The 24,569-nt window shown below is 38.4% G+C and overlaps 1 protein-coding gene across 1 annotated transcript in view; it reads right to left on the bottom strand.

Annotated features, from left to right (window-relative positions):
- PLA1A (phospholipase A1 member A) overlaps window positions 1-24,569 on the bottom strand; it is a 74,322-nt gene that overhangs the window by 22,703 nt on the left and 27,050 nt on the right. Inside the window, 5 exon segments of the mRNA XM_043995738.1 lie at window positions 648-737; window positions 14,145-14,246; window positions 17,680-17,788; window positions 18,020-18,197; window positions 20,518-20,716. Coding sequence (XP_043851673.1) covers window positions 648-737; window positions 14,145-14,246; window positions 17,680-17,788; window positions 18,020-18,197; window positions 20,518-20,716 — 678 coding nt within the window.

Raw genomic sequence — 24,569 nt, 5'->3', positions numbered from 1 at the left:
TCCAAAGGATTTATGATTTTAGAAAATGCTATCCACCTCTAGAGAAAGAACTAATGGAATCTAAATGCAGATTGGAGCATATTTTTAAACTTTTGTTATTTTTCCTTCTTCTTGCAACATGGCTAATATGGAAATATGTTCTGCATGACTGCATATATCTAATCTATATCAAAATGCTTGCCGTCTCAAGGGGTAGGAGGGTAGAGAGGGAATTTGGAATTCAAAAATTACAAAAAACAAATGTTAAAAATTGTTTTTACATGTAATTAAGAAAAAATAAAATAAAAACATTCTTTTAAAATATCATCGTAAGTACTTTAGACAATTTCAAAGGAAATCATAGTCATTGGTCCTTGTGATCTACATTCAGGAGCTTATTCCAGAGGTCAACATTACTTGTCAGTTATTTCCTGAGTTAAGGGGAAGTAGAAGAACCCCCTGTCTCTAGCTATATGGAAGTTGAAAGAGCACAGCTTTGGAATCAGGAGACCCAGATTCAAATCCCACCTCTGATTCTCACCACTTGTGTAATTTGGGGCAAGCTGTTTAGTCTCCCTGGGTCTCAGTTTTGTCAACTGTAAAATGAGGGAGCTAGACTTCTGACATTCCTTATAGTTCTTAATCTATGATGTTATGTGCCAATATACCTGCATGAATAAATGAGGGACACCCCGGCTGGTCTTGGCCTCCATTGACAAAGTAGTCCACATGTCCTACTGGAATCCGGATACCCAAATCTGTAAGAAGTTTAAAATCTATTAGTATCAAGGCAGCTAGGTGGCACAGTGGATAAAGTACTGGCCCTGGATTCAAGAAGACCTGAGTTCAAATCTGACCTCAGACACTTGGCACTTACTAGCTGTGTGACCCTGGGCAAGTCACTTAACCCTCATTGTCCTGCAAAAAACAAAAACAAAAATGAAACAAAAATATATTAGTATCTTTCTTTGGGGCCCAAAGGAGCTTCTGTTTCCCCTAAGAGTTGGGGAAAACAAACTTTAACTGAGCCTATTTCCAGACTTCAAAGCATATAGGGCAGGTTACGTATAAGACATTGGTTCTAGAGACAGAAGACCTGGGTCCCGATCCTGCCTCTAACCTGTGTGACTTTGAACAAGTCACCCTTTATTTCCTCATTTATAAAATGAGCAGGTAGGACTAGATGGCCTTTGATGTCCCTTCTATATCTAGGTCTATGAATGTATAAGAGTTCCATACTTTGAAGAACTTTAACTTTTTGTAATTAAAAAATATATGAATATAATTCTGGAGCAGATTGTTAAATTTTCAGCATGAGCATTTATGCTTCAGAAACTGGCAAATGCTATAAATGAGGGCTGGGTTTGATGTATTGCTTTGTTGACTGTCTACAATTAAGTGATGGAGAGGTCACATGAGGAACAATATGGAAGACTAAACATTTTCTCTTGTCCCTTTTGTCCTCTCAAACTTTTCCAAAACATAAATTATGCAGCAAAAATAAAGTAACTTCAGCTGTCTCCAAGCACTAGAATGCCTAGAATGCAAGAAAAAAAAAGGAAAAAAAAAAGGATCACCACCACCACCACCACCACAACAAAAACCTTAACATCATAATGCAGGAAATAATAAATAATAATAAAAGAGAATTATCTAGAACTTCTGAACATAGAAAATGAAATATCATTTGAAAGAATTCACAGATCATTTCCAGAAAAACTCAAAGTTGCAAACTCCATAATGGTTAAATGTAAAGCTTCAATTCAGAAACCACAAGTTCTGTAAGCCATCAGGAGAAAGACCTTCAGATACAAAGGAGGTGAGAATGAAAGACCTTCAAAGACAAAGGAAAGGAGATTAGAATTGCACAAGACTATTTTGTACTCACCATAAAATATAAAAGGTAATGGAATAATGTGTTCTGAAGAGCAATGGAGTTTTGGATTCAGCTCAGGTTAATCTACCCTGAGCTTAACCATACATGAAAAAAGATAGATGCTCAATAATAAAGAGGTATCTGAAACATTTTTAGAAAGAAAACTGGAACTAAAGAGATTATTTTTTTTCTCAAACACCCCAAACAGAAATGCAAAAATAATGAATACATAGAGTAGCCAAAGACAGTAGCAACAATAAAGTAATAGCAGAGAACCAATAAGAAACTTCTTTCTAAATGTGCACAAGGAGACAAAGACAAAAGCATAAGTCCTGTAGAGGTAACAGTAAAGACAAAGGCCTAGGGCATTATGGACATAATCTGGCAACATCCTATCTACCAATGAATTGATGTTTTGTTGTGGGTTTTTTTGTTGGAATATGAAACAACATTGGGGGGTACATGAATGGGGTGAAGGGAGCAGATGAATAGAGAGATATGCCCCCTTCAAACATAGGGCTAACAATGAGGGGAAGGTGACCTTCAATGTCTCAAAAAGAGAAGAGTGACTGGAGTGGGAGGAGGAAGAGGGAAGGATTGAAAAGTAGGGAAAAGGAAGGAGGCCTTGCTTTGGCAGTGGGAAGGAGCTCTACTGATAAATACTCCTATAGATGAAGAGAGATGATCTATGAAGATGGGGACCTTATACTGGATGTGGCTTCAGGAATGTGTGCTTGAAAAGTCACTTGTCCTACTTCAGGAATGGAGAAGTTGGGGGCAGCTAGGTGGCACAGTGGATAAAGCACCAACCTTGGATTCAGGAGGACCTAAGTTCAAATCCAGTCTCAGACACTTGACACTAGCTGTGTGACCTTGGGCAAGTCACTTAACCCTCATTGCCCAGCAAAAAAAAAAAAAAAAAAAGAAATGGAGAAGTTGGTATTCCTAGTGGCAATTAGTCCCAGAGTGGGAGAACATGGACCCAGGGAGGAGAAGTAAGGAAAATAAGGGAAGAAAGGTAACCAGGGAAGAGTATAGAACAATGGTGGGCTTCATAATCAGGAACATGGTTCAGACAGGATCCTACCATAGGGAAGTGGTCTCCTTGACAACCGAAATAACTGGCATTGTTCTGGGAGTGAATGCCAGTGAAAAAGGAGGACACACAAGACAAACTTTACAAGGCAGTGGCAGAAACCGCCTATAGGGGAGAACCCAGAATGGATACCCTGCAAATTTTGATAGCATAGGAATACAGAGAAAAGAGAGAGACCAGATAATTCTAGCAGTTATGAATCAGAGAATGGAGGTCTAGAATAGACAGAAGGAGAAGATAAATAATGAAGAGAGTGAAAAAAATTATTTTTGGAAAAGGATAGAAAAAATAAAAGGAAAGGAAAGGAAGGAAAAATCTACTTATCTAGATGAGAGAGAAAAAAGAAAAGCAGAACTAATATAATCAGATAAAGGCAGGAGAGAAAAAGGAACTAATAAGCAAAATTCCAAAAGGAAATGGAAAATGAAAGAGAAGAGGGGATCGGGAGTGAGACAAAAAGGGCCAGTGGAAACAGAGTCATCTTTAAAAAAATATTAAGGTGGAGGCAGCTAGATGGCACAGTGGGTAGAGCACCAGCCCTGGATTCAGGAGGATCTGAGTTCAAATCTGACCTCAGACACATGACACTTACTAGTTGTGTGACCGTGGGCAAGTCACTTAACTCTCATTGCCCCATCCCCCCCAGAAAAAAGATTAAGGTAAAGTAAGTGAAGGAACATAATACAGTGTTTGCAGTATAAGAGGAAAAAAATCATAACTTAGAAAAGTATATAAGAGACAGATGGAGGAAAATTTAAACCCCTCATAATTTTAAATGTGAATTGACCAAATGATCCAATAAAAAGAAAAAGAGGGACAAATTGGATAAAGAAAAAGACCCTACAATCTGTTGCCTACAAAACACATTTAAAAAACAATGAAATACATAAAATAAAATTGAGAGAATGGAGAAAAAAAAATTTTAACCATGCATCAAGTGAATCAAAAAAGCAGGATTTACATTCATGCTATCTGACAAAGCAAAAACAAACATTCAAAAGATAAAAAGGAATAAACAACAAAACAATGTTTTGCTGAAAGAACCCATAGACAACAAACCAATATCAGTAATAAACTTATATGCTTCAAATGCCTTAGCATCCAAATTTATAAAGAAAAAATCTGAGCTATAAGAAGACAGTAACACAACAATGACAGGTGACCTTAATATTCCTTTCTCTGTTTTGGATATCTAACAGAAAGATAAATAAAATGAGAAATATGGAACTGAACAAATTCCTGGAGAAACTAGAGTTAAAAGACTTTTAGCATCTTCTAAATGTGAAAGTAAAAGAATATACATATTTCTTAGAACTGCATAGAAGTTTGTTTTTTTTTAATTGATTCTTTTATGCCCAAAACAAAGTATAGGCATAGAGAAACTTTTCTCTTTTCTTTTCTTTTTTTTGGGGGGGGGGCAATGGGGTTAATTGATTTGCCCAGGGTAAGTGTCAAGTGTCTGAGGCTGGATTTGAACTCAGGTCTTCCTGAATCCAGGGCCAGTGCTTTATCTACTGCGCCACCTAGCTGCCCCAATACTAATAGATTTTTATCTTCTTTCAGATACTAATTTAGCCAATTAATAGCTTCAGCAAAGTTTCAGGCTACAAAATAAATCCCACCAAATCAACATCATTTCTATATAATAATAACAAAACCAAAGAAGAAATAATAGAAAGGTAAATCCCATTCCAAATAACTACATAATGCATAAAATATCTGAGGATCAACCTACTAAAGCACTTAAAAGACTTGTATAGATTCAATTGCAAAGTTCTAAATATAGAAATAAAGAAAAAACATAAATAGCTGGAAAAATATTCAGTGCTTATGGTAAGGCTAATCCAATATCATAAAAATGCCGATACTACCACAGTTAATTTATTTTTTTAATACTACACCAATCAAAATACTAAGGAGTTACTTCATAGAATTTGATAAAATAATAACAAAACTCATTTGGAAAAACAAAAGATCTAGAATATCAAGAGAAATGATGAAAAAAATAGGGATCAAAGGAGAATAGCACTTGCAGGCCTCAGACTAAAGCTTGTTGATGTTCAGATATGTCTGACTCTATTTGACCCCATGGATTGTATCCAGGGGGTTTTCTTGACAAAGATACAGGAGTGGTTTGCCATTTCCTTTTCCAACTCATTTTATAGATAAGGAAACTGAGGTAAACAGGGTTAAGTGACTTGCCCAGGGTCACACAGCCACTAAGTGTTTAAGGCCAGATTTGAACTCAGATCTTCCTGACTCCAGGCCTGGTGCTCTATCCACTGTTCCAGCTAGTTGTCCATTTTAGAAAACAGCAATAAAAAAACCCACCATCTGATGTTAGTTAAAGAATAAAGAGATCAATGGAACTGACTAGACAAGAGAGAATCAGAAACTACAGAATTCAATTACCTAGCATTTGGTAAAATAGAAAACATAAAATACCTAGAGAAAAAACTCCTTATTTGATAAAAACTGCTGGGAAAATTGGGAAAGCAGTCTGTCAGAAATTAGGCTTAGCTCAATACTTTATACCATATTCCACAATACGTTCTAAATGGATACACAACCTTGACATTCAAGATCATACTATAAAAGAGTTAGAAGAGAAATAGATCATATACTTCTCACAGGTATGAGTAACCAAACAAATGATAGAGGCAATTACAAAAGATAGAATAATTGATTACTTAAAACTGAAAAAGCTTCAGCATAGACAACATTAATGCATCTAGAATAAGAAGGGAAATGGTTGAAAAGGAAAAAATCTTTTAATTAAATTTCTCTGATAAAGGTTTGGTATCTGTCATGGGGAAATAGGTGGTGGGGACCCTAAGGTATTCCTCTTTAAAGAATTACACCTGGGGGCAGCTAGGTGATGCAGTGGATAAAGCATTGGCTCTGGATTCAGGCGAACCTGAATTCAGATCCAGCCTCAGATACTTGAGACTTACTAGCTGTGTGACCCTGGGCAAGTCACTTAACCCTCATTGCCCTGCAAAAAAAAAAAAAAAAGAATTACATCCTCTTGCACACAATCCAATTAGAATAAAATAGTCCTTTGGGGGGGGGCACTTAGAGAAAGTGACAAAAAGGGAAGTCAAAGACTCCCCTCAAGGGGAGATATCTTAAAGACATCTAGATCCTCTAAAAGAAGAAAGGCTGATGCTTTCATAGAGGATGGAATGACCACCTGACTATGGAAAGTTCCCTTTGGGCGTGGGGTGGACGTAGGGGTTTGGACTATTAAAGTCTAAATTGATCAAAGTAGCTATCAGAATGGACACACCTAAGTAGGGGAAGATTAAATTCTGTAGCAAGAAAATCAGTTAGGCATGGCTACTACCTGAGCTAGGAGACAGAGATACCTCCAGAGGTCAGGACTATCATTTCAAAAGAAAATTCTCCCTGACTCTCAGGAATCTTTTCCCCACCCCCAAAGGGAATTTTCCATAATCAGGTGGTCACCCCATCCATCCCCCACCCCTACCATCAGTCATCTATAAAAGCTTTGTCCTTCCCTGGAGGGAAGCCTTTGACTTCCCTCTTGGTCACTTTCTCTAAGCTCCCAAATAAAAGACTATTTTATTCTAATTGGATTGTGTGGGGGGTGTAATTCTTTAAAAAGGAATGTCAAAGGACCCCCACCACCTATTTCCTTAGTGACATATTTCTGGCACCCAACATAGGGCAAAGGAAATTCCTCTTTCCTCTGGACACAAAACCCAGAGGTAAGAATTCCTTTTCATTTATTATCTCTCCCACCTGACCTTACCCCTTGCCTGTACTCACGGAGGGGTACTGTGTGGGGGAGTGGGGGGTCAGCCTTTCCACAAGATGGCAAGGGGCAACCGGAAACTTGGTGTCTCCCTTCCTCACTAAAAGCTCTGCCCGCTGTCTGGACATATTCTGGGCCTTCCCTGGGGCAGAGAGAATATTTGGAGGGATTCCCCTTTGGCAGCACTAATTGGACTAATGGCCTATGCCATGGGATAGAGAGAATATTTTGAGGGATTTCCCTTTGCGTACATTTGTAACGATTGAGCTAAATTTGACCTTGGAACATAGAAATTTGAGGAAAAAAATGGACTCATTTTGTACTAGAGAAAGCCCTCATGGCCTTAAGCCAAATCAGCCTCTACCACACTGGCAGTGGGCTCTAGTTTGCTATCTTGTCTTATGTGCCTATCAATATGTATCTATCAATTGCCATGATTATGTGCCTGGACAGAAAGTTGTTGCTTACAAGGTTAATCGCTGCAACACCACAAGAAGAGTGAGTCTGATGGATTCTTTTTAATTTCCGAAATGTTTACAGGGGGCTTGAATCAAAATGGAGGATACCCCATGCCCTAAAGCCCCTCTGTCTCTACATGGAAGCTTCTACTATAAGGCTGAGCCCCTTTCCTCAAGGCTGTTTCTGCTGTGGGGGGAGAGGAGTGATCTGATAACATCTAGTGCCCAAGGATTTAGTATGGTTGAAATCTGTTATATACTGCTACTTTTGAAATCTTTTGTAGTGGAATAGTTTAAAATCAGGAATTATTTGTAATGTGTAAAAGTTTTAAAGAAAAAAATATTTTTTTAAGTCTCTAACCGTTGAATAACACTACCCTAAGCCCAGCTTCTGGCTTTGATTTAATTAGTTAACTCTGGTAAAGCAGATCATACCCTGTCTGCATTAAGACTTGCTGCTGCAAAAATCTTGAAAAAAAAAAAGTTGCTGAAGAAAAGGGAAAAAAAATCAGCCACACCAACTCCTTATCTGATAAGTTTCTAAGGTATGGTCTCAGCTCTTTAGAGGAAAGGAGTAAAGAAATTTTAAACATTAGCTGGGAAACTTGCCATGTTATCAGATGTACTATGTGAATTTATGGATAATTGTCTTTTTCTTTTAAATTGCTAAAAGTATTAGGCCTTAGAAAATTTCCATTTATGGTCTCATAATGCATAATGATAGATTTTCTGTGTAAAGTATAAAGTAAAGCACATGCAACTGAATTAAGAACACCTGATTGTTAATTAAGTGGTTTTGTTTCAAATTTTTTAAAAAGTCCTAACATTGCTTTAAGGTATTATGTTTCTAAATTTCCTTATAATGTATAAATTGCTGAACAATTGTATTAGCTATAGTGGAAAAGCACTTTCTCTTATATCTGGATATCAATTTAGAAAATTTTTTTCTGTTAAAATGGGAAATCTGAGTTTACCTATGTTTGTTATTTAATCACTTTAAATATGTTCCCATTCTTTAAAGGAATTCTGAAGGCAGTATAGCTATCCCAACTCTTTCATTTATTATTAAGCATCTTGAGGCAAAATTTGTTTGTGTAATACTAAATTAAGGATGAAAAGCACCTGACATTATAGGATTGTTATATTATTCTGAGCCTAACTCCAGGTATGATCATTGAGGAGCCATGGTGCCAGCAGGGGTGGGTTGTCATGGGAAAGGCTGGGAAAATGACTTTTAGCAAGGGCTGAAGGATTCTCCTGACTTAATTTCCCCAATATCACACATTGGATGAAAACTATCCCACCTGACTTATTTCAAGCCTGGCCCACTGCAATTGGCTATCTATACAGCTTCTGCCTACAGTGTACATGAAGCTTAGGGAAGCATTATTGCCTGAGAGCTTTGTCCCTCTTCTCAACATGAATACTATTGGTTCTTCATCCCTTAGGTTGGTATTGCAAATGGGTTACTATAGTGAGATGCATGTATAGAAACTCTAGGCCTTTTATATTCTAAACAACTAAAGTGTATAAGAATCTGGCTTTGAGGGGGCAGCTAGGTGGTACAGTGGATAAAGCACCAGTCCTGGATTCAGGAGGGCCCAAGTTCAAATCTGGCCTCAGACACTTGACACTTACTAGATATGTGACCTTGGGAAAGTCACTCAACCCTCATTGCCCTGCCGAAAAACAAAACAAAAAGAATCTGGCTTTGTCATCTGTCTGTTATTAGTTATACATTTTAAAACTGAATCATAAAAACCTTAAGTATAACTTATTTGACATGCATTCTTGTCACCTCAAATCCTTTTCATTTTTTTTTTGCCCATACCTCTTTGACCTCCTGTTAAAGTCTGTTCCATCCAGGCTCAAGTCTCTCAATCTCATGGCAGCTACATCCTGTGCCCTTACATCTCCTCTCCCCCTCCAGACCAAGCCCCTCCCTCCTCTCCCCCCCCCCGCCGTGATTTCTTCAACCCTGTTCAGCTCGAAGCAGTTACAGAATAAGAATCTTCACCCCCCCCCCTTTTCCCTTACATGTAGAGAAGTAGGGAATGACATGGAATTGGGACTATTAAAGTTTAAACTGGCCAAACTAGCTATCAGGATAGACACATCTAAGTAGGAGAAGATTAAATTCTATAGCAAAAAAAGTCAGTTAAGCATGGCTATTACCTGATCTAGGAGACAGAGATAACTCCACAGGTCAGGACTATCATTTCAAAAGAAAATTATATTTTTATTATTCCATAGAGATTTATGTTCCCATTATCTCTCATGCCCATGCAAGATAAAAATCAAGTATAAATCTGCCTATTTCTGTATAGATTTTATAAACTGTATTAAAGATGGGATCATTTTGCTTTTAAAAAAGAAAGAAAGAAAATTCTCCCTTACTCTCAGGAATATTCCCCCACCAAAGGGAACTTTCCATACTCAGGTGGTCACCCCATCTATATCCTTCCCTCCTCCCCTCAAGGGAAGTCTTTGAATTCCATCTTGGTCACTTTCTCTAAGCACCTAAATAAAAGACTATTTTATTCTAATTGGATTGTGTGAGAGGGTGTAATTCTTTAAAGAGAAATATGTAAGACCCCCCCCCACCTCCTGTGACAGTATCTAAGCTATATAAACAATCAATACATATATAGAAGACTAATAGCTGTTCTCCAATAGATAAGTGGTCAAAGGATATGAATAAACAGTTCTCCAAAGAAGAATTGCAAAGTTTTCACAATTACATGAAAGAATGCTCCAAATCACTAATAATAAGAGGACTGAAAATAAAAATAACTCAAAGGTTTCACCTCACACATGAAAATTGGCCAAAATGACCCCAAAATGGCAATAATCAATGTGGGAAGGGTTGTGGAATTACCACTGCACTAATTCATTTTTGGTGGAGCTATGAAATGGTACAACCATTTTGGAAAGCAATTTGAAATTATTCAAATAAAGTGACAAAAAAATGTCCATATCCTTTGAATCAGAGACTCCATTATTACATTGGTAAGAAGAAATTTCTTATACACACCAAAATATTTATAGCAGCACTTTTTGGGATAGTTAAGAATTAGAAGGAGCAGCTAAGTGGAACAGTGGATAGAAGACAGGTCCTGGTGTCAGGAAGCCACTTCTTCCTCAGTTCAAATCTGGCCTCAGACACTTACTTAACTATCTGTGTGACCCTGGCAAGTCACTTAACCCTGTTTGTCTCAGTTTCCTCATCTGTAAAATGAGCTGAAGAAGGAAATGGCAAAACCACTCCAGTCTCTTTCCCAAGAAAACCCCAGAAAGGTTCATGAAGAGTCAGAAACTACTGGACAACAAAAAACCAAAAGAATTGGAAACAAAGTAGATGCCCATCAACTGGGGAATGACTAAACAAATTGTAGCATCTAAGAAGTGGTGCTTGTGATGAATACAGAGAAGCATGGAAAGATCTATATGAACTGATACAGAGTGAAATAAGCAGCCAAGAAAACAATAATACACAATGACTACAGCAATGTAAATGGAAAAAAGACACACCAAAAAATCAAAAGTGAACGCAACAAAATTATAAAAATCAAGCAGGACTTAATTGAAGAGATATGAGAGAACACCCTTCCACCTCCCCCTTCATGGAAGTGGAAAGTCCACAGATGCTACACATTGTACATAATTTCAGACTTTTTCAATGTATTGATCAGTTGTGCTGATTATTTTAACCTCCAAAAAATATCATTTGTTATATAGGATGACTCTCTTGGAGGGATATTTGGGTTAACTATGATGATAAGAAATAGAAGATATCAATAAAAATGTATTTTTTAAAGTGATGGAAAAATGTTAAAAATGCAGATTACATTAAAAAATATATTGACCATACTTTTTTCCCCCTGGAGAGGCAGTTGTTAAACGTTTACCAGTGCTCTGGCAGATATCTCCATGCTTTGATGAAGCAAAGGGCACACTATTAAAAGAATGTTTCCTTGACTATTATTTCCTATCTCTTTTCTGATTTTCAATGAGATGTTTATGAATCAATTGTGTGATGAGGAATGTATGAAGCACCTGGATTTGATGGAGCTGCCTTATGATCCAAAAGGATTTTATGAAAACCTGGATTAATAAGATCAAAATGCCCTTCAAATGAACTCTAAACCAAACCCAGATAGCTAGCAGGTAAGTCCCTATCTAACCACTTCTTTCTATAGGATAGTAAGTTCCTAGCTTATAAAAATATCTGTGAAACCTTGTCCTTAACAAACCCTTTTTTTGAATCATATAATCTTATTTAATTCAAACTATCAAACTGATTGGCATGTCATATGTTCTTGTTATAGTTGAAATTATTAAACTGATTCATATTTCATATGTTGTTATAGTTGAACTTGTTAAACTGATTCGTATTTCATACATTCTTGTCATAGTGTTTGCTTTTAAGTTGATTTGTATCATGCTGATGAAATTGATAACACCCTGTTCATATATCTCCACAAAAAAATGAGTCTTCAAGCTCCTTCTTTGGAAGGAATTGCTACATGATTCGTGCCTGCTTGTTCTTGGGACACATAAACTGGTACTTTATTTTTCCTCCCTGTCTCTGGTCTGTTTTTTTTTTTCATAGGATGCCAGGTATGAAAAACAAAATTTGATTACAGATGCATGCTTGCTGGTGATTCCCACACAGAGGGACAACTAGAGTATATTTCTATATTGTCTCATTGAATCATTTATAGGTAGAAGGGGCCAACTTATCTCTCACTCCCAAATTTACAGATGAGGAAACTGAGGCCCCCAGAAGTTAAGTGACTTACCCAAAATCACAAAGGTAGAACTACCACTTGATGTCATATCTCCAAATCCAGCACTTTTCCCACTGTAGTATAATTTTTATCAACAATTCACAATTCAAGGCTCACATTGACATTAGGATATGATTCAACACTGAAAGGAACTTCATTTAGAACTAGAAGAGACCTCAGAGATCCTCCAATCCAATCTCCTCATTTTATAGCTAAGGAAACTTGAGATTAAAGAGGGAAAATGGTTGTTTCTTTGTTAGTTTTGATGGAATGTTTTGCCCAAAGTTAGTCCCTTCTACCTTGAAATCTAATGATTCTCTATTACCAGGGAGAGTGGGAAGTATGGATCAAAGTCAAGAGTGTGGTTTCCCTGGAGGCCAGTCTTAGTGTGCCCCATGGATGTCCTCTTTACCCTATGCCCAGACGGCTGCCCTAGCAATGTCTTTGCCTGGAGATTCCTATGGTTTACTATTAGCCTAGCTGATGAGTGGAGGCTCAGGTGCTGTCATGAGATTCATTTTCATTAAACATACATTTAGTGCTTATTACATGGGTCAGAGTTGGAAGGATTACCCCAACTCCTAGTATGTTGATGTATGGAAGTGAAAATGATTTTCCCTTTACTCCCTTATTTCTCCTCCCAGAAAGGAGGGTCAAGAAGAGCTCTGGAATAAAATTATTTTTTATTTTAAAAAATACAACACCCTGTAAACAGATCAAAGAGGTTTCTCCAATGCTTTTCTGCCTGTATTCAGAGCTGTTGAAAGAAATAGATGCAAAGGGCCCATAATAGAGAGAACCTTCATCTTCAAGATAATCATCCTCATTGCCCCCTAGACCTTTTCATCCTTTGTTCTTTGATGTGGTGTCCTGGAGGTGACTTCTTTCGGATACCCCAGGGAAGAGATAGCAGTAAATATCCAATAGAACATTAACTCCTTGAGGACAAAAACCATGATTTTTGGGGCGGCTAGGTGGCGCAGTGGATAAAGCACCGGCTAGTCAGGAGGACCTGAGTTCAAATCTGACCTCAGACACTTGACACTTACTAGCTGTGTGAACCTGGGCAAGTCACTTAACCCCCATTGCCCGGTTTAAAAAAAAACAACACCATGATTTTTGTCCTTGTGTTCTTCAGTATCTTGTACATAGTAGGCACTTAATAAATGCTTCTTGAGTTGAGCTTTGAAATACATGCCTGAGAGGTAAGAACCCTTGATGAAACAAGTGAGTAGTTGATAAGTCACCTACTTACTAAATTTAGGGAAAGAATGATTTGTTCACCTTGCAAAATAGAGAAGCATGGACCTGGATCAATTCCTTTATCTGTAAAATTATGGCATGGGAGTAGTTGATTTCTAAGGACCTTCCCAGCTCTAATATTCTCTAGTACTAAGAGTGATTATTTTTTATTAGAAGAGAAAGAAGTGCTACATTTTCCCCCCAACCCCAAACCTGTGATTTTATCACTACATGAACTTCAGCTTGGAAACTTGCTCCAATGATCCAGATGGGCAATATATCTGTACGTGGCCATCTTAGAGAGTGGTCTGGGGCACTCAGGGGTTAAATGACTTGCCCAGTCAGTGGCAAGATCCCCAAAGCTAGATTTCTCTTAACTCACTGTGGAAGGATACAAATCACCACTCCCTTCACTGGAATCAAGGCCTGAACTCATTTTTCTCAGTGTATGTCTTGGTGGGGGTGGGGGTGGGGGTGGGGGTGTTGTGTTGATGGAATCCCCCAAACCACAGAATCCATGAAAAGAAAAAAAGCACTGACTTTCCAAACATGCTATGCCTGCTCTCTCTCCGTTTCCCTCCCACTTACAAATATCAGCAGTGTTTAGGCCTGAGTCAGAAAACAAGAATTCCAAAGAAACATTTCTGGTCTATGAATGAGAATATTCCTACCCACTGAGAGCTAAAAATAAAAGCACTAGCTTCAGTGATTAGAGGATTTTAAATCTGAAAGGGCCCTTAGAGATCATCTAGAACATCCTTGTCACTCCCTTCCATTTAACAGATGAGAAAACTGAGACCCATGGAGGTCAAATGACTTGTGTAGGTCACAGAGCTAGTTAGCAGCAAAGTTGTAGCCAACGTTGAGGTGTTCTGTACCCCCCCCAATACCTGAGACCAGAAGAAGGAAAGACTCCAGAACTTACTGTCTGTATCTGTGTGAATGGCTTCCACAAATAAAGCATCCCCGGGATCCAGTCGTTCTACAAGGCTGGCCTTGGTGTACTCCGGACCTGCTGGATCCAGACCTGCAAATGAAAGCACTGATTTCTGAAACATCTTTCCCTGCCAGAAGAGGAAGGCCATCTGGCAACTATAATCATTGTAGCTTCTAGAACTGGACATGGGGGCGGCTAGGTGGTGCAGTGGATAAGCACCGGCCCTGGATTCAGGAGTACCTGAGTTCAAATCCAGCCTCAGACACTTGACACTTACTAGCTGTGTGACCCTGGGCAAGTCACTTAACCCTCATTGCCCTGCAAAAACAAAACAAAACAAAACAAAAAAAGAACTGGGCATGTTGGGTCCAACAAACTGAATTTTGCTTTTTTGAAAATTGTAGAGTCTTCTGTTGAACATTCAGTGAGGATAGCTGAGAGGATAGCTATAGCCAGGGTGGGGAAACTAGGGTACTACCTGGGGCAGAAGATTTAAAGGGGGATCAATAGCACTGCCCTTTTCAGCCCACCCCACATAAGTGTCCCATTGAACCACACCCCAAGAAAGCCTATTGCCCTTTTCAGTGGAGCCCACTGAAAAATAGCTAATTATTGTTGGGAGAGATGTAGTTTAGAATTAGACTAACTTCACATACTTCCTCCTCCCTTTTTATTAAAATTGATTGGAGGTGGGGGCAGCTAGGTGGTGCAGTGGATAAAGCACCGACCCTGGATTCAGGAGTTCCTGAGTTCAAATCCGGCCTCAGACACTTGACACTTACTAGCTGTGTGACCCTGGGCAAGTCACTTAATCCCCATTGCCCCTCAAAAAATAAATAAAATTTAAAAAAAAATTTTTTTTAATTGATTGGCGGTATTGTTGGTTCCTCTTTTTCTGTATCTATAAAATTAGAATGGCTTAAAGCACCACTGAATAAGAATAATGTCACATTTTATGTATGTAATCCTTTAAAGTTTACAAAGCATTTTCCTTACAATAGCCCTAGGATATAGAGTGCCAGGTACTAATCTCTCCATTTTATAAAGAAACGGAAACTCACTGAGACTGTGACGAATCTAGTTAGTAAGTGCTACAGCCAAGGACTCAAACCCAGAGTCCAGCTCTCTCTCCACTGGAGTGTCATAGGATTTAGAGATAAAAGAGCCTATGAGATGACTCAGTCTAACCCCATTATTTTACTAAAAAATGAAACTGAGGCTTGGAGAGTTTAAGGAACTTAACTATAGAATGTAAGTGCTCTGAGGGCAAGAACTAGGTCATTTTTTAAAACTTTGTATCCCCAGTGGTGTCTTGCACATTTTGTTGTTGTTGAGTCATATCCAACTTTCCCTGATCCCATTTGGGGTTTTCTTGACAAAGATACTGGAGTGGTTTGCCATTTCCTTCTCCAGCTCATTTTACAGATGAGGAAACTGAGGCAAGCAGGGTTAAGTGACATACCCAGGGTCTCATAGCTAGGAAGTATCTGAGGCCAGATTTTAAGTCAGGAAGAGGAGTATTTCTGCTTCCAAGCCCAGTGCTCTATTGACTGGGCTACCTAGCCACCTTGCCTTGTACATAGTAGGCACTTAATAAATATTTATATAATTAAATGGCCTGGGGTTACATAGGTCACATGTTTCGGAGCCCTGATCCCAATGCAGGTTCTCTGACTCTAAATCCTGGGTTCTTCCTATCATATGCTCCTATATTACAAAGACTGATGAAAATGGTACTAGGGAGGAAGTTTGGTGTAGTGGGAAGGATACTGGCTCTGTAGTCAAAGGAGCTGGGTTCAAGTCCTACCTCCTAACACTGAAAAAAATATATTTTCATACCTTTGTCCTATGGGAAAATGGAATGAGGATCTCACAGAACAGAGCAGAGAACAGTTAGGAGAACATAGCACCAGTTTATTAGTCCCAGGAGCAAGCAGGCATGTATATGCAGAGACTCCTTCCTAAGAAGTTCAACGACTCTTTTTTTAGTGAAGTTATATAAACTTTCACCATTCATTGGTTACAGACCTTAGTATATGTCTCTATTGGTAAATCAATCAGATCCAAATTGACTAAGTTTTGCTTTTCCTAGCTCGTTAGTACAAGCTGCTTTCAGTTCCATTAGCATAATACAAATCAGTTGGACAGTTCAACTTAAAAGCAAACACTATAACAAGATTATATGAAATACAAATCAGTTTGATAACTTGAAAACAAACAATATGAAAAGAGTATATGATTCAAAAGGGGACTTATATGCTAGCTATAAACTTCTCAGACATTTGGAGAGACAAATGATATGTAACACCCAAATAACTCTGGGGTTTGCCTTATACTCACTTCTATATTATCTGGGTTCCATTTGGAGTTCAGTTGGAGTACATTTTGATCTCATTAATCCAAGGTTTCATAAAATTATTTTGGATAATAAGGCAGCTCCATCAAATCCAGATAGTTTAAGTACTCATCAACCATCTCATTTGCATCTAAATTATTAAATTTTGCATAGCAACACTTACTACCTATGTAATTTTTTGTTTGTTTTGTTTATTTGCTGGGCAATGAGGGTTAAGTGACTTGCCCAAGGTCACACAGCTAGTAAGTGTCAAGTGTCTGAGGCCGGATTTGAACTCAGGTACTCCTGAATCAAGGGCCGGTGCTCTATCCACTGCGCCACCTATGTAATTTTAAGCAAGTCAGTAAAACTCCCTGGGCCTCAGTTTCCTCAGATGTAAAATGAGAGTGTTAGACTGATGACTTCTGAAGTCCCTTCCAGCTCTATATGTATGATCCTGATAGTAATTGCAGATTTTCATATGATAATATTTATATACATGTATATACACATATGCTATATATTATATACCTCTACATATATACATGTGCTATATATACGTATATACCATCTATGTATTATATATTATACATATGCATATATAGCATATAATATATAAATGTATATATAGATACACATGTATTTAATATAAATATATGTAGACATATTCATGCTGTGTATTTATTTTTTTACCAGAACTATTATTTCATCAGTGTAGGAAGCTCCCAGTGAAAAATTCCTTTACCAATATAGATCAATACCTTCTCTGCAACTCAAAAAAATCTTAGAAAATTGCCTGAGGCACCAAGAGGTCAAGTAATTTGCCCAGGGTCAAAAAACCAATATGAGAACTGAGGTATTCCAGTCTCCAAGGCTGGCCCTCTAGTTTTACTAAGCCATATTGGTTAATGTTGTTATATAATACAATAGCATTATTCTGGAAAGGAATGACTAGTTTAAAATCAGCAATATATTATAATCTCTTCTTCCTATGCCAGCAATATTTAGGACTGTTAGTACTGTCTGTCAGTCAGGCAACAAGCATTTATTAAATACCTACTATGTATCAGGCTCTGTGCTAAGCACTGGGGGTACAAAGAAAGGTAAAAGAGTCTCAAGGATCTCATAGTCTAATGGGACTCTTTCCAAACACAGAGTGGATGACAGAAAGCCAAGACTGAACATTACCTGTGATCCTTCCCAGCTGGCCTTTATAGAGAGATCCTACCATTCCCCCAACGTGTGCTCCAAGGCTGACCCCAATGATGTGTATAGAAGACTCTGATACACCAAGCACCTGGAATGGGATGGGATGGGATAGCTATGATGAGCTGGCCAAGTCGAGTCAGGCCTCACCAACTCAGCACAGACTCTTCTGGACTTCTTTAGCTAGTACATACCCTTGGAGACGAGACACTTCATCCAAATGCTGGGAAGCCTTCATCATCCAAAGTGTTTAACACCCCCAATGCCTGTCCTATGTGTCCCTCCCTCACCCTGTGCACAAGTGATCCTGTTTGTGTCTTACCAGCAGATTGCTGATGAACTGGAAGATTTCCAGACCAAGTTTTATCACATTGTCCACAGCTGAGAAATAAACACCCGTGGATCCATAAACCCAGTCTACCGCAATCACGTTCACATTAGCCACGTGCAGGAGAGTGTGGATGAATTTATCAATCCAAGATGGCTTGGTTCCTAATGCCCTGTGGAAGGTGATAAAAAGAAATAAAAGAAACTCCTTCCCTCCATTCTGGGACCCATTCCAAGGCCCCAAAACAAGAAAGAGAGCCCAGATTAAGAAAGAGTAGAAAGGAGGGGGTGGGGAGCGCTAGGTGTCACAGTGGATAAAGCACTGGCCCTGGATTCAGGAGGACTTGAGTTCAAATCTGACCTCAGACACTTGACACTTACTAGCTGTGTGACCCTGGGCAAGTCTCTTAACCCCCATTGCCCCCACCCAAAAAAAAAAAAAAGAATAGAAGGTTATCATAAATCATAGCAGTGCTTGGTACACAGATTTGAACTCATGAAGATGAGTCTTCCTGACTCCAGGCCTGGCACTCTATCCACTGTGCCACCTAGCTGCCTTTTATTCAGAAGTGCCAGGTGAAAGAATCTGTATTGTACTGCTACTGAAGCTTCTAATTTCTCTTAGTTTTCCTTTATCTACCCACACAGCTAGGTGGTGCAGTGACTGGAGTGTCAGGCCTGGAGTCAGGAAGACCTGAGTTCTAATCCTGCCTCAGATCCTTACTATGTATGACCCTGGGCAAGTCACTTAACCTGTTTGCTTCAGTTTCCTCATCTGAAAAATAAGCTGAAGAAAGAAATGGCAAACCACTCCAATATCTTTGCCAAGAAAACCTAGTTGGGGTTCCTGAGGCGCTTTTGTTATGAAGTTCTTCCTTATATTGAGCTAAATCTATATCTCTGCCGTAGTACCCACTGTTGCTAGTTCTGCCTTCTGGGACCATTCAGATCCTTCTTTCACAGGACAGGCTTTCAAATAATTGAAGATGGCTGTTATGTCTTCTAAGGCTTTTCTTCTCCAGGAAAAACAGCTCCATGTCCTTCAAACAATCACCATATAGTATGATCTTGAAGCCCTTCGACAACCTGGCTATCTCTCCCACTCAGGATATTTTCTAGGACAGGTTAAGTGACTTCCTCAGTGTGACACAACTAATAAGTAATGGAACTAGACCTAACTTCTAGGCCTTCTGAGTAGCTTAGGACTGAGCTAGGAGCCAGGAGACCTAGTTCTGTTTCTGCCATTATTCCATTAACCTGGAGTTAGTCACTTTAATGTCTTTATATATAAAATGAGGCCACTTGATTAAATGATCTTTACAGTTCCTTCAAGTTCCAATTACAAAAATTATCTAAGTTCTAATCAGGGGTGTGCTGCAGACAGCTCAAACTGAGAGGTAATTATTATTAAATTTTCCATGAAAGCATTTATATGTCAGTCTAATTCTAAAATGTACATGTTCAAATATTTTCTCCTGGACAGGCTGGTTGTTAAACATTTACCAGCATACCCCTATATTGGTCTATAAACATTGCTTGAGCTTAGCAGGAATGCAGTAAAAGGTTCAGGGAACTGAGTTATCACCAGACTGGAGACCTGGTGACTATTAGTTAATAATAATAATAATAACTACAACTGGCATTTCTATGCTCTTTAACACCCTTGTTTCCAGTCCAAAGCTTATGCCACTATGCTGGAAAATGAGAACAAGGCCCATGGAATAAGTCATTATCAGAGAGCCTATTGAAACTTAGGGTCAGGAAAGGTCATCTACAGAAGGTAAGACTTTAGCTGAGCCTTGAAATAAGTCTGGGAAGCTAGGAGGGGAAGGAAGTAAAATGTAAGGAGACTAGGATGGTAAGAAGGGACTGGATTATGAAGGGCTTTAAAAGTCAAACAAAAGACTTTTATAGTTGATCTTGCAGTTAATAGGAAGCCACTGAAGTTGATTGAGTTTGGAGAGGACATGGGTGGTCGTGATGGTGACATAGTAAGAACTGAAAAATCACTTTGGAAAATTCCTTTGGCAGATGATTGGATGGTAGGGATCTTTGAGATTATCTAATGCAAAATCCCTATTTTATGGTTTAGGAAACTAAGGTCCAGAAAGGTTAGGTTATATGTAACTTCAGGAACTGGTAATATTATGTTAATATGTATTTATATAAAGCCCTGTTAAAATTTTGAGTGTCAGGCAGCTAGGTGGTGCAGTAGATAGAGTACCAGCCCTGGAGTCAGGAGGACCTGAGTTCAAATCTGGCCTCAGACACTTAACACTTACTAGCTATGTGACCCTGGGCAAGTCACCTAATTGCCTCACCAAAAAAAAAAAAAAATCTTGAGTGTCTGAATAGGCAGTTAGTTAGCAAGTCCTACCCTCTTCCCATTGTACTTTCATGGTACTATTGAACACAATATTACTTACTATCAAGGGACACTGTGCATCTACTATGGGCTCTTTAAGGAGATCCTATTGACTTTTTTGTTCTTACCTGAATCCATGGATGATTATCTTGGTTTCCAGAGAGGTGTTGAAACCAGAATTCTGAAGGTCACTACTTTTTCTTACCAGCTTCCCACAGCTAGGATCTGAAGGGGTGAAGAGGAGGAACTGGACATTGAGGTTGGTGCCCCGTAGAAAATTGGCATTCTGAAAGTCAGAGCACTGCTGTACGAGGGGAAGCTCGTGACCTGTGGAAGAAAACAAGAAATGTAAAAGCTATTTATTCATGTTTTAGGGGACAAAGAAAATAATAAAGGGTTACATGTTTCAGGTTTACATTCTCTTTTCAAATTTGTAAACTTTATGAATTTGACAAGCATCAACAAATAAACATTTCTCTATGCAAAAGGAATATGAAGTATAGTTCTTAAAAAGTATAAAGTAAATTTAACATATTAATTCCAAAACTATCCTGCTTATCTGTGTCTCCCTCTGAAGTTCCTTCTGTTCTGTTTGTGCCTTATTTTTTTAAAAAAAAAACACCTTTGGGGGCATTTTTCTTTCTTTTCTTTTTCTTTTTTTTTTGGCATCACTTTCACTTCTCCCTTCCGCCCTCAAAAAGCCTTCCCTTGTAACAAAAAAATACAATCAAGCAAAATAATCCTAAGTGTGCATCTCATTCTGCTCCACTGGTAAGCACATCACCTTTCTATTAAAGGCTGGGAAGAATGCCATCTGGAACCATGGTTAGTCATTTCATTAATCAGAGTTCTTAAGTCTTTCAAAATTATTCTACTATACAATCATGTGATCATTGAATAAATTATTCTCTTGATTCTCCCCACTTCACTTTGCATCAGTTTCTACAAGCTATCTTATGCTTCTCTGAATCCGTTCCTTTTAACATTTCTAACAGCACAATAAAATTGCATTAATTCATATACTATCATTCATTCAGCCATCCCTAAAGTGGTGGGCACTCACTTTGTTTCCATTCCTTTTCCACTACAAAAATGCTGCTATGAACATTTTTGTACATATGAATCTACTTTCTCTTTCTTTGATCTAGTAGTGATTTTGCTGTGTGAAAGGGTTTAATGATTTTTAAAGTATAGTTCCAAATTGCTTTCCAGAATTATTAGATCAACTCACACCATAGTGCATTAGTGTTCTCTTCCTCCTATGTCCCCTCAAACAACTGCCATTTCCTTTTTTTAAAAAAAAATCATCTCTGCCAACTTGAGAGTTATGAAGTAGAACTTGAGAATTGTTTAAATTTTTTTTCTCTTATTAGTGATTTGGAGTACTTTTTCTTTCTTGATACTTTCCTTTTTTTCTTTTGAAAATTCCCTAGTTTTGCTGAAGTCTTTTTTTTATTCATTATTGCAAGAGATAGTTCAATGGGTAGGGCAAGGGAGGGATATATTTAGAAATAAAGATATAAAAATAAAAAATAGTAATAGGAATTCAAAAAAAATAAAGGTAGGCAGTCATAGGTTTTAGACTTTAAGGATTGGGGAGGGGGGAAATCCAACACAGTCAGGAGGGGAATTTAGGGACCATGTGAAATAGAAACGTTAAAATGATTTAAGAAAAGCAGTTGTGCTGAGAAACTGGAAGAAATTATATTTAGAGTTGTGATCAGAGAGGAAATGCTGATCAAGAGATCTTTGATAAGGAACAGTGTCCCATAGCTAGGGCCAGGATGTGGTCACACTGAGATGATGTATGCTGATGTGGAAGCAAGATGATAGCTTTCAAAGTCAAAAGAACAAGAAGGGGGCGGCTAGGTGGCGCAGTCGATAAAGCACAGGCCCTGGATTCAGGAGTACCTGAGTTCAAATCCAGCCTCAGACACTTGACACTTACTACCTGTGTGACCCTGGGCAAGTCACTTAACCCCCATTGCCCTGTAAAAAACCAAACAAACAAAAAGCAAAAACAAAAAACAAGAAAATAGCACTGAATTTAGATTCAAAAGACCTAAGGTTGAATAACTAGCTCTTCTACAAAAGAATAATTACAACACATATAAGGCAGGCAGTGATGTGTGTGTGTGTGTGTGTGTGTGTGTGTGTGTGTGTGTGTGTAGAGGTTGGGGGTTGGATGTACTTTATACCAACTACTTAATTATTGTGCAAAACAAGTATTATGCAGCATTCAGTATGCAAACAACAAATAGGGTTTAAAAAGCACAAGGAACCACCTTACCAGTTCTCATTTCAAGGAGACTAGGGTATGTTCACAGGTTTTACATTTCTTCTGTCACTAATCAGATAAGGAATTTGACCTGCTTGAAAAGCCCATCATTCAGGGCCCCTTATCTATCATACCCTTTAGAAAGTCGTTGCTATTCTTCAGTCATTTTTCAGTCATGTCTGACTATAACTCCATTTGAGGTTTTCCTGGCAAAGATATTGGAGTGATTTGCCATTCCCTTTTCCAGCATACCCCCTGAGGGATCCAATAGATTCTTATAAGCTCAGAATTATTGATACCCCTTGGTAGCCAACCAACATTTTTTTAAACGGCTGACCTAATTTCCAAAGTGATCATTTTGGCAACAAAAAGACCTGGATTCTTTGACACTTTGTAGTTTCTAGAATCTTTGTACAATATTCATTTCATTGCAGGACTTTTAACACCATGAAGTAATTTGCTAAGCATATCTTCGCCTCTCTTTAAGAGCTCCATAGTAAGTCTCCATGCATAACCCTTCTAGAGGACCAGATTTTTGCAAAACACACACACACGCACATGTACACCAGTTGTTATAAATTTCTATATTATGAAAAACCTTCTACACGTACAGCAAGGCAATCTCTTCAAGTGGCATACTAACCCAAATACTAAATAAACCAATAATAACTGATTTTTTTTAAAGAAAGAAAACCAGTAAAGATTCTGGATAATGGAAAATGTTTGTGCTCAATTTTTTTTTCTTTGTCTCAAAGGAGGAATCAGTATGTTGGGTATGGGGCAAAGAGGTGTGTTCTCCAGAAATGACTGTGATATAAAAACATAAGATATCAAAAACTCATTTTTTTAAAAAGTAAACGAAAATATTCCTAAAATCTCATCTCCAATGATCTCTCCTTTGTTTAGGAGCACAAGGACCAAGGGTCAGCAAGTACAAAGGTGTGCCAGAGCTGACCCAGCTTTTGAGCTGATTGTTAAATTTTCCACATGAGCATTTACACCTAGGAAATTGGCAAATGATACAAATTGGGGTTTGATTTATTGTTGATTTCTATATTTAAGAAAGTAATGAAGAAATTGTCAATTATGCAGATTAAATATTAAAAGTCTGTTGAGCATTTTTTTTGCAGTCAGTTGTTAAACATTAACAGTATACCCAGGGGGCAGCTAGGTGGCTCAGTGGATAAAGGACCGGCCCTGGATTCGGGAAGACCTGAGTTCAAATCTGGCCTCAGATACTTGACACTTACTAGCTCTGTGTCCCTGGGCAAGTCACTTAACCCTCATTGCCCCACAATACAAACAAACAAAAAACCCAACAAAACAGTACACCCTCCGATGGATCCAATAGATTCTTATAAGCACAAAATTATTGATAACCCTTGGTACCACACCAATTTTTTTAAAAAGGCTGGCCTTATTTTCAGAGTGATCATGCTGGTAACAAAATGACCTGGATTCTTTGACACTTTGTATTTTCCATTTCCTTTTTTTTTTTTTTTTGCAGGGCAATGAGGGTTAAGTGACTTGCCCAGAGTCACACAGCTAGTAAGTGTCAAGTGTCTGAGACCAAATTTGAACTCAGGTCCTCCTGAATCCAGGGCTGGTGCTTTATCCACTGCGCCACCTAGCTGCCCCCATAGTTTCCATTGCCTAAGCCCATTTACTGACATGCCCATACAGCACCAAGATAATAGGGGGCGGGGAGGGGAAGGGGGTAAGGAAGAGTTTAAATACTAGGGTGCTACATAAAATACATAAGTCCTCAAACATGGGGACAGCACCATTTCCAATTCTTGTGCAAGAACGGAATAGCAAAATAAAAGAAGGTCTTGATAATGCCCATTTTCTCATGCTGAAAACTGATGATGGAAAGTGTCAGTCAACTGGTCAGTGAACATT

The sequence above is a fragment of the Dromiciops gliroides genome, chromosome 3, assembly GCF_019393635.1.
Source record: "Dromiciops gliroides isolate mDroGli1 chromosome 3, mDroGli1.pri, whole genome shotgun sequence".
Classification (NCBI taxonomy): domain Eukaryota; kingdom Metazoa; phylum Chordata; class Mammalia; order Microbiotheria; family Microbiotheriidae; genus Dromiciops; species Dromiciops gliroides.
This window is presented reverse-complemented; position numbering and strand designations above follow the sequence as displayed.